We start from the raw sequence: 13,847 nt of genomic DNA, 5'->3' as shown, positions 1-13,847 counted from the left end.
TCTGGGGGTCCCAGGCTGCTGACGGGAAAGGCAGCCGGCGTGTATCGGGGTCCGCCCTGTGCCCGGTGGCTCTTTGCCGCGTCATCCCTGTTTTACAGACGGGGGGAGCTGGGATTCAGAGACCACCTCCAAACCCGGACTTAAGCCCCGCTGTGTCGTGAGCCCTGGGTGTGGCCGGTGTGGCCGGGAGGGGCCGGCAGGGCCTCCGTGCTGGTCCCGCCCCCCCGGACGCCTTGCCTGGGCCTGACGGGTCTGTCCTGTTCCCAGATCCCGGAGATCATCCACTTCTGCTGTGACTTCCTCACGCCCTGGGTGGACGAGGACAACATCCTCGACGTCTACCGGCTGGCTGAGCTCTTCGACCTGAGCCGCCTGACCGAGCAGCTGGACGCCTACATCCTCAAGAACTTCGTGGCCTTCTCGCGGACTGACAAGTACCGCCAGCTGCCCCTGGAGAAGGTCTATGCGCTCCTGAGCAGCAACCGCCTGGAGGTGTCCTGCGAGACGGAGGTGTACGAGGGCGCGCTGCTCTACCACTACCCGCCCGAGCAGGTGCAGGCCGAGCGGCTCCCGCTGCGCGAGCCGCCCAAGCTGCTGGAGACCGTGCGCTTCCCCCTCATGGAAGCCGAGGTCCTGCAGCGGCTGCACGACAAGCTGGACCCCAGCCCGCTGAGGGACACGGTGGCCGAAGCCCTCATGTACCACCGGAACGAGAGCCTGCAGCCCAGCCTGCAGGGCCCGCAGACCGAGCTGCGCTCAGACTTCCAGTGTGTCGTGGGCTTCGGGGGCATCCACTCCACGCCGTCCACCGTGCTCAGCGACCAGGCCAAGTACCTGAACCCGCTGCTGGGGGAGTGGAAGCACTTCACCGCCTCCCTGGCGCCCCGCATGTCTAACCAGGGCATCGCCGTGCTCAACAACTTCGTGTACCTCGTCGGTGGGGACAACAACGTGCAGGGCTTCCGCGCCGAGTCCCGCTGCTGGAGGTAGGGCCTCGCCGGGCGGCTGCCCAGAGCCTGGCTTCTGCCGGGCACGTGCCCCGGCCGGCGCCTCACCCTCTCGAACAGGTCTGCGCCCGCTCTGCGGGGTGAGGTCCAGGTTGACGGGCAGAGCGTGGACACGGTGAGGTGAGGAAGGGGCCGCCATGCCTCCTCCCCCTCCCGTCGCCTCTCCTCAGAGATGCGCTCACCCCGCGGCACACCCCACCCCGCCACCTCGTGGGCGAGGGGCTAGGAGGGGGCGCCGCGGCAGGAAGGAGGGGACCGGCCCGGGAGCACAGCCGCCTTGCCTCCCGCTGCCCTCATACCCCTGGTCCCAGCGTCCCCTCGCCTGTCCGCTGAGCTCTGCTCTCGTAACTGCGTGGGCTCCTGGTGGAGGGTGGCTTCCTGTCACCGGGCTCCCCTGAACGCACAGCCCTCAGCCCAGGGGCAGGAAAGACCCACCGGCAGTGCCGAGCCGCAGGCCAGTTCCGCCACCCCAACCCCCAGGCTCTGTCATCCGCCGGGTGCTGGGCGCCAGGCCCTGGAGGAGGCCGTGGTCTGTCAGGCTGCGAGGCTGGGATCCCACAAACCCATTTCTTTGGCCAGAGCAGGGGAAGTGGGGCAAGTCCCCACGCCTCTGCTTCCAGGAGGCTCCCGGGTCCCCTCTGCTGTACTTTGGTTTGACGCCTTGGGAAGTTTCCGCCCCCCACGAGCTAAACGATGGCACGGCAGAGAGAGGGGGGTTGCTCGCGGCTTCCGGCAGTGGTGAGCGGGTGCCAGCTGCCTTCCTGTTCCTGCTCTGTCTTGGGGGTGGGGTCTGGCCTGGCTGTGCGCCTCGGATGGGAGCCTGGGGGCCCTGAGCCGGGAGGAGGTGGCCGTCCCTCTGCATCCTCTGCTCTCCCTGCCCCAGGAAGTGATCCTTTTTCTCAAACTGGCGAGACCCAGAGCCTGGTGGCACTTTGTGGTCAAATGGGAGGGGTCATTTCAGGGGGCAGGAAACCACACCTTCATCAGCTCCTCAACCTGATGCTTCCTGGTGGGTGTGGTGGCCCCAGGTTCAGGCCTGCCTCCCTCCAGGCCTCGAGGGACTGCCGCCTCCCGGCTGGAGGGCCAAGCCCAGGCCTGCAAAGGGGACTGTCCAGAGTCTATCCTGTGCTGTGAGACCCACCAGAACTCTGGAAGGTGCTGGTGTCAGCCTCCGTGATTGACAGCCACAGCCTCAGACTCCACTTGGAGGTTGGGTCACTGTGGCAGGCGGGGTCGGGGAGGCGTGCCAGGCAGGCTGGGGTGTGGAGCGGCTGCCAGGGGGTGGGGAGACCCCAGGGTCTCATCCACAGAGTGAAGGTTTCGTTCGTCTCCTGGTGGACTCTTCACACTGCCGGGTAGGTCTTAATTTGAACCAAGAGTCTGGTTCTCTGCCCTTCCCTCTCTCACAGTGTATCGCTGTTAGATTCTACAGGCTGTCAGAGTATGAGAAAACAAGGTTTTGCAGTAAATTAGCATTTGCATTTTGAGGAGTTAGGGACCTAGCAGGTTGTAGTGTGTGAAGAGGTAGCTCTTTCGGAGCACGTGGCCTCCGAGCTAGGACACCTCTCTTCTCTTTTCTCCATGGAGTCTGTGTCGCCACGTGCTGGGCACCTCCCCAAAGCTGTGGCTCTGCACCCCTGCCCCGGGGCGGCCGGTCCGTGGCGCTGCGTGCCCCGACCTTCCGTACAGGGGGAGCTTGTTTTTGTCCTTAGGCATTTTCATGACTATTAATCTTTTAGAGTATATTTCAAAAAGTGTTTTTAATTGTAACGGACTTCATCCGCAGTCACGGGAAGGCTTACGTCACGGAAACACACAAGTTGAATAAGGAGCTCAGAACGTTCTCGTGCCGACTCTAGACTTTGCCTCTGAGTCTGCAGTGGGGTGGTCCAGAGTCAGCATTAGAGCATCCTCATATGCAGTCGTTTAGCTTATTTTTTTTGTTTTATAAATTTATTTATTTATTTATTTATTGGCTGCATTGGGTCTTCGTTGCTGCACGCAGGCTTTCTCTAGTTGCTGCACGCAGGCTTTCTCTAGTTACAGCAGGTGGGGGCTACACTTCATTGTGGTGCACGGGCTTCTTAGTGCAGTGGTTTCTCTTGTTGTGGCGCACGGACTCTAGGCACGTGGGCTTCAGTAGTTGCGGCACATGGGCTCAATAGTTGCGGCTCACAGGCTTAGTTGCTCCACGGCATGTGGGATCTCACTGGGGCAGGGATTGAACCCATGTCTCCTGCATTGGCAGGCGGATTCTCAACCACTGAGCCACCAGAGAAGTCCTAGCTTATTTTTATCAGAAAAAAAATATTACTTGAGGACTTATTCTGACAAAGTGGAAAATTAAACCAGTAGAGAGGAGAATGTGGGATTCAGAGCACGGTGGAGAGAGAAGTCAGCAAGACTGCGGTTACGTCTCAGTTGTTGGTGTGTGGTGTCTGTGCGTGTGTGTTTGTGCACGTGTGCGTTTCCTTACGTCTGACACTGCAGATCCAGGAGAACCCAGCCCAGCGAGCTGTGAGGGCAGGAGGCCGGAGGACGCCTCTGGAGGGCCTGGTCTCCCCTGTGAAAACGGGCAGAGGGGGCGCTGTGCACGCGCCTTCCACCCTGCGCCGCCCGGCCGCCCACCTGGCAGGGCCTGTCACTCGTTTGCAGACCCGCCTTCTCCCTGCGGCCCTGCTCGCTCCAGCCCCCTCGTCCCTGTCCCCAGCTCCCGCCCCGCGTGAAGGCTCACCCTGCTCCGTGTGGCCTGCTTAGCCTGCAGGGGGAAGGGGGACCTGGTGCCAGCACCGAGAGCCATGGCCACTCTACGCTGGGGCCCAGGGACAGTTGTCGAGTGAATGACTGGTTCCACCGCAGGTGACCTCACCCCTGCTTCCCGTCCCTGAGGGGACGGTGCGTGATCGGTCCCCAGCAGGCGCGCCACCAGGTGTGGGAACACAGACGCGGACCGTGGTCCTTTAAGGAGGCCTTGTCTCGTGCTCTCACCCTCGTGACCCCTCATGGTGCTTTCCTAGGCAGGCGGCCTCACCGCGCTGGCGCACAGCTGAGTGAGGCCCAGATGTGCACAGACCTGGGTCTGCGTGGCCCGGCTGGCAGGGGGCAGCTGCGGCGGCCGTGTGCATTTAACTTGGGTTTGGGGTGAAGGCTGGAATGGGGGCGTCTGGCACAGGCCAAAGAAAACTGTCCTTTTCGAAGCCGGTCTTACGGTGGAGAAATAAACATTTACCAGAAAGAGGCAGTAAGTGTGTATGCAGGGCCATCGAGCGAGGGGGCTCCGGGGTGGGGGCTCAGCTGCCGCCACGGGGGCCACAGGGGAAGGGTGGACGCAGTTGGGGAGGCGTGCGCTTGGGGCCTTGGGCTCATGGAGGTCTGTGGTCCTGGCCCTGGAGGTCTGTGGTCACCTGTGTCCACCCAGACAGTACACGGGCCTCACGCCCAGCAGAGCACCGGGCCTGGGGCCAGAGAGGCAGGGCAGGAGGCCAGCCTGGGGCAGGGGCTGGGCCTGGGCTTTGAAGGGCCTCAGCTGCCGGGCTCAGGCGTGAAGCTTCTGGTGTGAGCAGGGGCTTGGCTGGTGAGCACGGGGTGGAGGGGGTGTCCACAGGAGACCAGTGAGCAGCCAGCTGGAGATGGCAGCGGGCGTTAGCAGTGTGAGACAAGAACATGGGACATCCCGGGGTGGCTGAGGTGACCGGGCTGAGAAGCGAAGCTGTTGGGGGGTGGGGGCACTGAAGGAAGCCGCCACAGGAATTAGACTGTTTTATGAAGGTTGGTGGGGAAAGGAGAACGCAGGGCTGTGACCTGGGGACAGCTGTGTCCCCTTGAAAGGGGCGTGGAGGTGGCTTGCTGTCAGGAGAGCGAGCTTCAGGGGTGGTGCTGGGCTTGGCAGAGGTGGGCCTCTCTCCCCTTCCCGCCTCCCGGGCCTCTTGCCTGGGAGGGTTGAAACTGCACACTGGACATGGTGGGTGAGGGGGGGTGTTCTCTGGGCAATTTTTTTGGTTTTAAGAATTTTATTGAGATATGAGGGTGAGTCAAAAATTATCCGCACTCTGGTTATATTAAAACTTCTGTTGGCTGCACTGTCTTATCAGCACTTTCCGTTCAAGGCTACTGTCTCCCCAGTCACTGCTGTGCAGGTGTGAATGTGCTACATCAGTTCCCTTGTAAGTGCGAAGCGAGTGAAAGTGGATGCCCCACTTGTGATTTGCATGAAAGAAGAGCAGTGTGCAGTCATTCGTTTTTTGTGGTCTGAGGATGTGCACATCCACACACTTCTGCCCACACTGTCAACACTCTGCAAAAACTTCATTTTGAGGAGTTAAAGCATCCCCCCCTAAGGTCCTAATCTTAGTCCATCAGACTTTCACCTGTTTGGTCCCCTGAAAGCAGCCCTACGAGGGCAAAAATTCTCTTCTGATGAATTGAAGACAGCAGTGCATTTGTGGCTCGCAGCTCAGCCTAAAACGTTTTTTAATGAGGGAAAATGAAAACTTGTTGACAGATGGACAAAGTGTATTGAAAAGCAAGGAGATTATGTTGAAAAATGATGTATTTGTTTTTTTTCAAAGTTAATTAAAATAAATTCTACAGCCAGAGTGCAGATAATTTTTGACTCACCCTCATATAATTGACATACAATAAACTGCATATATTTAAAGTGTACAATTTGATATTTTGTTTGTAATGTATATGTGGCAATCCCAATCTCCCGATTCATCCCACCCCAAATGCACCCCCCCCCCCCGCCAGCCCTGCGCTTTCCCCACTTGGTGACCATAAGTTTGTTCTCTACATCTGTGTCTCTGTTCTTGCCTTGCAAACTGGTTGATCTGTACCATTTTTCTAGATTCCGCACATATGCGTTAATATACAATATTTGTTTTTCTCTTTCTGACTCACTTCACTCTGTATGACAGTCTCTAGGTCCATCCATGTCTCTACAAATGACCCAATTTTATTCCTTCTTTATCCATTCATCTGTTGATGGACATTTAGTTTGCTTTCATGTCCTGGCTATTATAAATAATGCTGCAATGAATATTGGAGTGCATGTGTCTTTTTAAATTAATTAATTAATTAATTTATTGGCTGTGTTGGGTCTTTGCTGCTGCACACAGGCTCTCTCTAGTAGTGATGCACGGGGACTACTCTGTTGTGGTGCGCGGGCTCCTCATTGCCATGGCTTCTCTTGTTGCGGAGCATAGGCTCTAGACACGTGGGCTTCAGTAGTTGCAGCACAGGGGCTCAATAGTTGTGGCTCACGAACTCTAAAGCGCAGGCTCAGTAGTTGTGGCGCATGGGCTTAGTTGCTCCGTGGCATGTAGGATGTTCCTGCAGCAGGGCTCAAATCTGTGTCCCCTGCGTTGGCAGGCAGATTCTTAACCACTGCACCACCTAGGAAGCCCACATGTGTCTTTTTGAATTATGGTTTTCTCTGGGTATATGCCCAGCAGTGGGATTGCTGGGTCATATGGTAATTCCATTTTTAGTTTTTTAAGGAAACTCCATACTGTTCTCCATGGTGGCTGTATCAATTTACATTCCCACCAGTAGTGCAAGAGTGTTCTCTTTTCTCCACACCCGCTCCAGCATTTACGGTTTGTAGATTTTCTGCTGTTGGCCATTCTAACCCGTGTGAGGTGATACCTCATTGTCGTTTTGATTTGCATTTCTCTGATGATTAGTGATGTTGAGCGGCTTTTCATGTACCTTTTGGCCATCTGTATGTCTTCTTTGGAGAAATGCTTATTTAGGTCTTCTGCCCATTTTTTGATTGGGTTGTTTGTTCTTTTGATATTGAGCTCCATGAGCTGTTTGTATATTTTGGAGATTAATCCTTTGTCTATTGAATGGTTTGCAAATATTTTCTCCCATTCTGAGGGTGGTCTTTTCATCTTGCTTATAGTTTCCTTTGCTGTGCAGAAGCTTTTACGTTTCATTAGGTCCCATTGGTTTATTTTTGTTTTTATTTCCATTACTCTGGGAGGTGGGTCAAAAGAGATCTTGCTGTGATTTATGTTAAAGAGTGTTTTCCCTATGTTTTCCTCTAGGAGTTTTATAGTGTCTGGCCTTACATTTAGGTCTTTAATCCATTTTGAGCTTATTTCTGTGTATGGTGTTAGGGAGTGTTCTAATTTCATTCTTTTGTATGTAGCTGTCCAGTTTTCCCAGCACCACTTATTGAAGAGGCTGCCTTTTCTCCATTGTATATCTTTGCTTCCTTTGTCATAGATTAGTTAACCATAGTTTATCTCTGGGCTTTCTATCCTGCTGCATTGATCTATATTTCTGTTTGTGCCGGTACCATACTGTCTTGATTACTGTAGCCTTGTGGTATAGTCTGAAGTCAGGAAGTCTGATTCCTCCAGCTCCATTTTTTCCCTCAAGATTGATTTGGCTGTTCGGGGTCTTTTGTGTCTCTATACAGATTTTAGGATTTTTTTTTCTAGTTCTGTAAAAATGCCATTGGTAATTTGATGGAGATTGCATTGAATCTGTAGATTGCTTTGGGTAGTATAGTCATTTTCACAATGTTGATTCTCCCAATCCAAGAACATGGTATATCTCTCCGTTTGTGTAGTCTTTGATTTCTTTCATTAGTGTCTTATAGTTTTCTGAACACAGGTCTTTTACCTCCTTAGTTAGGTTTATTCCTAGGTATTTTATTCTTTTTGTTGCAATGGTAAATGGGATTGTTTCCTTAGTTTCTCTTTCTGATCTTTCATTGTTAGTGTATAGGATGCAAGAGATTTCTGTGTGTTAATGTTGTATCCTGCAACTTTACCAAATTCATTGATTTGTTCTAGTAGTTTCTGGTAGCATCTTTAGGACTTTCTGTGTATAGTATCATGTCATCTGCAAACAGTGACAGTTGTACTTCTTTTCCAATTTGGATTCCTTTTATTTCTTTTTCTTCTCTGATTGCGGTGGCAGGGACTTCCAAAACTGTGTTGAGTAGTAGTGGGGAGAGTGGACATCCTTGTCTTGTTCCTGATCTTAGTGGAAATGCTTTCAGTTTTTCAGCATTGAGAATGATGTTTGCTGTGGGTTTGTCACATATGGCCTTTATTATTTGAGCTGGGTTCCCTCTCTGCCCACCTTCTGGAGAGTTTTTATTGTAAATGGATGTTGAATTTTGTCAAAAGCTTTTTCTGCATCTATTGAGATGATCATATGGTTTTTATTCTTCAGTTTGTTAATGTGGTGTATCACATTGATTGATATGCGTATATTAAAGAATCCTTGCATCCCAAGGATAAACCCCACTTGATCATGGTGTTTGATCCTTTCAATGTGTTGTTGGATTCTGTTGGCTAGTATTTTGTTGAGGATTTTTGCATCTATATTCATCAGTGATGTTGGTCTGTAATTTTCTTTTTTTGTATTATCTTTGTATGGTTTTGGTATCAGGGTGATGGTGGCCTTATAGAATGAATTTGGGAGTGTTCCTTCCTCTGCAATTTTTTGGAAGAGTTTGAGAAGAATGGGTGTCAGCTCTTCTCTAAATGTTTGATAGAATTCACCTGTGAAGCCATCTGGCCCTGGACTTTTGGTTTTTGGAAGATTTTTAATTACAGTTTCAATTTCATTACTTGTGATTGGTCTGTTCACATTTTCTGTTTCTTCCCGATTCAGTCTTGGAAGGTTATACCTTTCTAAGAATTTGTCCATTTCTTTGAGGTTGTCCATTTTATTGGCATATAGTTGCTTGTAGTAGTTTCTTATGGTGCTTTTTATTGTGGTGTTTGTTGTAACTTCTCCTGTTTCAGTTCTAATTTTATTGATTTGAGTCCTCTCCCTGTTTTTCTTGATGTCTTGCTAAAGATTTATCAATTTTATCTTCTCAGAGAACCAGCTTTTAGTTTTATTGATCTTTGCTGTTGTTTTCTTTGCTTCTGTTTCATTTATTTCTGCTCTGATCTTTATGATTTCTCTCTGTCTACTAACTTTGGGTTTTGTTTGCTCTTCTTTCTCTAGTTTCTTTCGGTGTAAGGTTAGATTATTTAGGATTTTTCTTGTTTCTTGAGGTAGGACTCTATTGCTATAAACTTCCCTCTTAGAACTGCTTTTGCTGCATCCCATAGGTTTTGGATCGTTGTGCTTTTGTTGTCATTTGTCTCTAGGTATTTTTTAATTTCCTCTTTGATTTCTTCAGTGATCTCTTGGTTATTTAGTAGCGTATTGTTTAGCCTCCACGTGTTTGTGTTTTTTACAGTCTTTTTCCTGTAATTAATTTCTAATCTCATAGCGTTGTGGTTGGAAAAGATGTTTGATATGATTTCAATTTTCTTAAATTTACTGAGGCTTGATTTGTGACCCAAGATGTGATCTATCCTGGAGAATGTTCTAACTGTGTGCACTTGAGAAGAACGTGTGATCTGCTGTTTTTGGATCTAATGTTCTATAGATATCTATTAAATCAACCTGGTCTATCGTGTCATTTAAAGCTTTTGTTTCCTTATTAATTTTCTGTCTGGATGATCTGTCCACTGGTGTAAGTGGGGTGTTAAAGTCCCCCACTATGATTGTGTTACTGTCGATTTCCTCTTTCATAGTTGTTAGCATTTGCCTTATGTATTGAGGGGCTCCTATATTGGGTGCATATATATTTATAATTATCTTCTCTTCTTGGATGGATCCCTTGATCATTATGTAGTGTCCTTCCTTGTCTCTTGCAACATTCTTTATATTAAAGTCTATTTTATCTGATATGAGTATCACTACTCCAGCTTTCCTTTGACGTCCGTTTGTGTGGAATATCTTTTTCCATCCCCTCACTTTCAGTCTGCATGTGTCCCTAGGTCTGAAGTGGGTCTCTCATAGACAACATATATAAGGGTCTTGTTTTTATATCCATTCAGCTAGTCTGTGTCTTTTGGTTGGAGCATTTAATCCATTTACAGTCAAGGTAATTATCAATACGTATTGTTCCTATTACCATTTTCTTAATTGTTTTGAGTTTGTTTTTGTAGGTCCTTTTCTTCTCTTGTGTTTCCCACTTAGAGAAATTCTTTTAGCATTTGTTGTGGAGCTGGTTTGGTGGTGCTGAATTCTCTTAGCTTTTGCTTGTCTGTAAAGTTTTTGATTTCTCTGTTGACTCTGAATGAGATCCTTGCTGGGTAGAGTATTCTTGGTTGTAGATTATTCCCTTTCATCATGTTAAATATATCCTGCCACTCCCTTCTGGCCTGGAGAGTTCCCTTGGAGAGGGCGGTGGGGGAGGGGCAGGGGTCAGGCAGGCTGTGCCCAGAGCCTGGCCACCAGCCCAAGGGAGTGCTGGCTGGAGGCCTGGAGGCTGTTGTGCTCAGTCATCCAGTTGAGAGGCCATAATTGGGGCATTCCTGGTTGAGGGTGGAGCCCTGGGCCTTGAGGTGAGACAGGTGAGAACCAGGAGGCCGTAGGAGCAGCCACTGGGCAGCTTGGGTGGGCAGTAGAGGGTCGAGGAGCCACCGCGAGGTCACATCCGGAGGGCCTGGCGCTGTGGGTGGAAACCCAGGAGGCTCCTGGCCCTGCCCGCTAGGCTATGGGGGGCATGCGCGGGAGGGGCCTGCTGGGTGACACTGCCCCCTGTCCCCACAGGTACGACCCGAGGCACAACCGCTGGTTCCAGATCCAGTCGCTGCAGCAGGAGCACGCCGACCTGTGCGTGTGTGTTGTGGGCAAGTACATCTACGCCGTGGCCGGCCGCGACTACCACCACGACCTGAGTGCCGTGGAGCGCTACGACCCCGCCACCAACTCCTGGGCCTATGTGGCCCCACTCAAGAGGGAGGTGAGGAAGCCCCCCCACCCCCGCCCCGGGCCTTCCCCAGCTGCGTTCCTTCCTGGGCCGTGCCTGGTGGGGGGGGGGGCCTGGCCAGGGAGCCAAGCCCAGTGATTGGAGTCCTCTTCCCTCCACAGACTGTGCCCTGAGGTTGGCATGGGGGACTCCCAGGACTGAGCCAGCTGCCCAGGAGGGGCCCCCTTCCCCAGAATTCTACCCCCATCTGGGTCTCACCACCTTGTCCCTGGGCAGCTGCTTTAACCCTGCGGTCACATGTGGACAGACGCCTTCCCCTCCTCTGTCGCTCAGCACAGCTGAGATGAGCTGGGACAGGTCCAGAGGTGTTAAACCTGAGGAATGCAAGAGGCAGGGCCTGGTGGCCTCAGACCTCCCCCACAGGACCCTCCACCCCGAGGGCGGGGTCTTCAAGAAGCCAGTAATACTTTAGAAGTTACCTTTTTCGTGTTTTTTTTTTAAATCATGTGTATCCTACACAGTACTTTGGCTTGTTCCAGCTCGAAGATGTTAAAAATATGTCCATTGTTCAAAAGTGATACTTGAAAGGGGCACTTCTCTCACCTTATGGACTTGGGGTCCTGAGACCCTGGCACCCAAACCAGACACTGAGACCCCAGGGCAAGAGGGGGCCTTGGTGGTCCCCGCTGCATCCCGGGTCCCCTGTCTGTGAGTACCGCTGGGCACCTCGAGTGGAGCTGAGCAGAGGGGGCTCTGCTCCTGGTCCCCCCATGCGGGCCCTGGGGCTTTGGCAGGAGCTCCGGCCTCCCTGACCCTCTTTCCCCGCCTTTCCTCCTTACCTCTCACTCTTCCCTGAGCCTCAGGGCCTTAGACTCCGACCTCGGGAGCCCAGGGGTCTCCCTGAGGGGCCCCGCTCCTCTCCATGGCCCATGCTGCTCCAAGGAAGGCCAGGGTCTCCCGCTGCGGTGCCTCGCAGGCAGGGAAAGCCGGCTTGGCCCCTGTTCTTTGGCCTCTTTGGGGAGGAGGCCTCTCTGGAGGGCACTCCCTACCTGTTCAGGAGAAGAGGGCAGGTTTTGCCTGCAAAAGACCAGGGGTCCTTGAGATGAGGTGGAACGGGGCCGGCCCTGAGCGTTGTCCCGGGAGGGGGTGGGGGAGGGGGTGGGGGAGGGGCTCCAGGGGTTCTTTGTCTGGACAGCAGGGAGGCTGCGCTTCTCAGCGTGGCCACATAGGGGCAGCCTCGGCCTTCAACCAGCTTCTCCCAGGTGTCCAGGTTCCTAACTTCTTTCATCTGTTTGTTCCTTCAGTGGCTATTTATTAAGCACCTTCTGGATACCAAGTCCTAGGGATCCAGTGGTGAATAAAAAGTGACCAAGGTCCCCCTATGGAGTTTGCAGCCTTGCGGGGAAGACCCTCAACCACTAAAGGGCCTCGAGGGCTGAGCTGAGCGGCGGTCAGGGAGGGGCTCCGGCAGGTCGGACCTCGCTGGACTGTTTGAGGAGGGTCCGTCTGAGGAGGTGTCAGTGAGACCAGGTCCACGGAAGCCAGGCAGCCATTGGGAGAGGCAGGAAGGACCTTCCAGGCCAGGAGGAAGGGGGACGCGTGGGGAGTGAGTGTGAAGAGAGGGGTGTGAGGGGAGCAGGGCCGGGTCCTTGGGTGGTTCGGGCAAAGGCGAGGGGCGTGGCTGCAGTGGAGGCTGTGAGGAGGATGGAGACGGGCAGGTTCCACGTGTCGTTCGGTGCGCAGTGGAGCAGACTTGCTGCTGGGTTAGGGATGAAAGGCCGCTGGGCTGGTGTGAGCAGCTGGGTGGTGCTAGGCCACTCCCCCAGAGCACGCAGGGCTCAGAAGTGGACAGGAACCTTGCCGTGTGGAAAGTGACCAGCATGAGGTGCTGGGACACCTGGCCCAGGGAGGGCAGCCCAGAGACGAAGATGTGTCCGCGCAGGGTGGTGCTAGGCGCAGGGAGGGGTGGGGAGGCGGGGCCACAGGGCTGGGGGTGTGGGTGTGCAGCCTCCGGGGCCCCTGGCGGGGCGGGCCCAGCCTGCCAGCTCAGCACCCACGCTCCCTCCCGCCTGTGTCTCAGGGCCCCACCTGCGGGGCACACTTAGGAGCTGGTCCCTGAGGTGCCCCTCCGCGGACTGAGAGCTCCCCGCCCCAGCCGTGGGCAGTCCTGCCGTCAGTGGCCCTCCTCGGCACGGCCTGGAGCTGAGCGCTGCCTTCCCCTGCTTCCGGAGGAGAGGGAGGAGGTCTGTGCGGGAACCCTTCTCTGCTCACTTAAAGCCCCCCTGGAGAACTTGCACCTCCAAGAAGGTAGAGTAGGTGTGTCCTTGCCAGCTCCTCCTGCTCAGTACAACCCGAAACTGCGGACGTTATGTAAAACAAATGCAGACGACGTAAAAGGTTGAGAGGAGACGGCAGACCAGCTGAGGATCTGGGGGCCTGAGGGTACCGTTATCTGAATGAAAATGAAAAGACAGCATGTCAGATTTTGTGGCACCCCAGCTAGAGCTGTGCTGAGAGGGAAATTTGTAGCACTAAAAGCACACATTAGGGAAGGAAAAAACTCTTACATCAGCAGTCTAAGCGTCTCCCTCGAGAATCTAGAAAAAGAAAAAAAAAGAGCAAAATGAACCCAAAGCAAGCAGAAGAAAATAAATAATAAATACCAAAGCAGAAGTTGATGAAGTTAAAAGCAGAAAAGCAACAGAGAAAATCAGTGAAACAACAGGCCTTTCACAAGATCAATAAAATTGACAAACTTCTAGGAAGTCTGACAAGAAAGAGGAGACAATTTAAAATATCAGAGGACTTCCCTGGTGGCACAGTGGTTAAGAATCTGCCTGCTAATGCAGGGAACACAGGTTCGATCCCTGGTCCAAGAAGATCCCACATGCTGCAAAGCAGCTAAGCCCGTGTACCACAGCTACTGAGCCCATGCGCTGCAACTACTGAGCCCATGCGCTGCAACTGCTGAGCCCATGCGCTGCAACTACTGAAGCCTGCGTGCCTAGAGCCTGTGCCCAGCAACAAGAGAAACCACTGCAATGAGAAGCCCACGCAGCACAACAAAGTGTAGTCCCTGCTCACCACAACCAGAGAAATCC

At 52.9% G+C, this 13,847-nt stretch overlaps 1 protein-coding gene across 3 annotated transcripts in view; it reads left to right on the top strand.

Annotated features, from left to right (window-relative positions):
• Nucleotides 1-13,847, top strand: part of KLHL22 (kelch like family member 22) — a 30,644-nt gene that overhangs the window by 10,321 nt on the left and 6,476 nt on the right. For all 3 annotated transcript variants that reach the window (XM_057746179.1, XM_057746181.1, XM_057746180.1), the window contains exons 4-5: nucleotides 268-986; nucleotides 10,587-10,779. In XM_057746179.1, coding sequence (XP_057602162.1) covers nucleotides 268-986; nucleotides 10,587-10,779 — 912 coding nt within the window. The remainder of the gene's footprint in view (nucleotides 1-267; nucleotides 987-10,586; nucleotides 10,780-13,847) is intronic.

This window comes from Hippopotamus amphibius, chromosome 8, assembly GCF_030028045.1.
Source record: "Hippopotamus amphibius kiboko isolate mHipAmp2 chromosome 8, mHipAmp2.hap2, whole genome shotgun sequence".
NCBI classification, from domain to species: Eukaryota; Metazoa; Chordata; class Mammalia; order Artiodactyla; family Hippopotamidae; genus Hippopotamus; species Hippopotamus amphibius.
The sequence above is the reverse complement of the archived record's forward strand: the minus strand, read 5'-3'. Positions and strand labels throughout refer to the sequence as shown.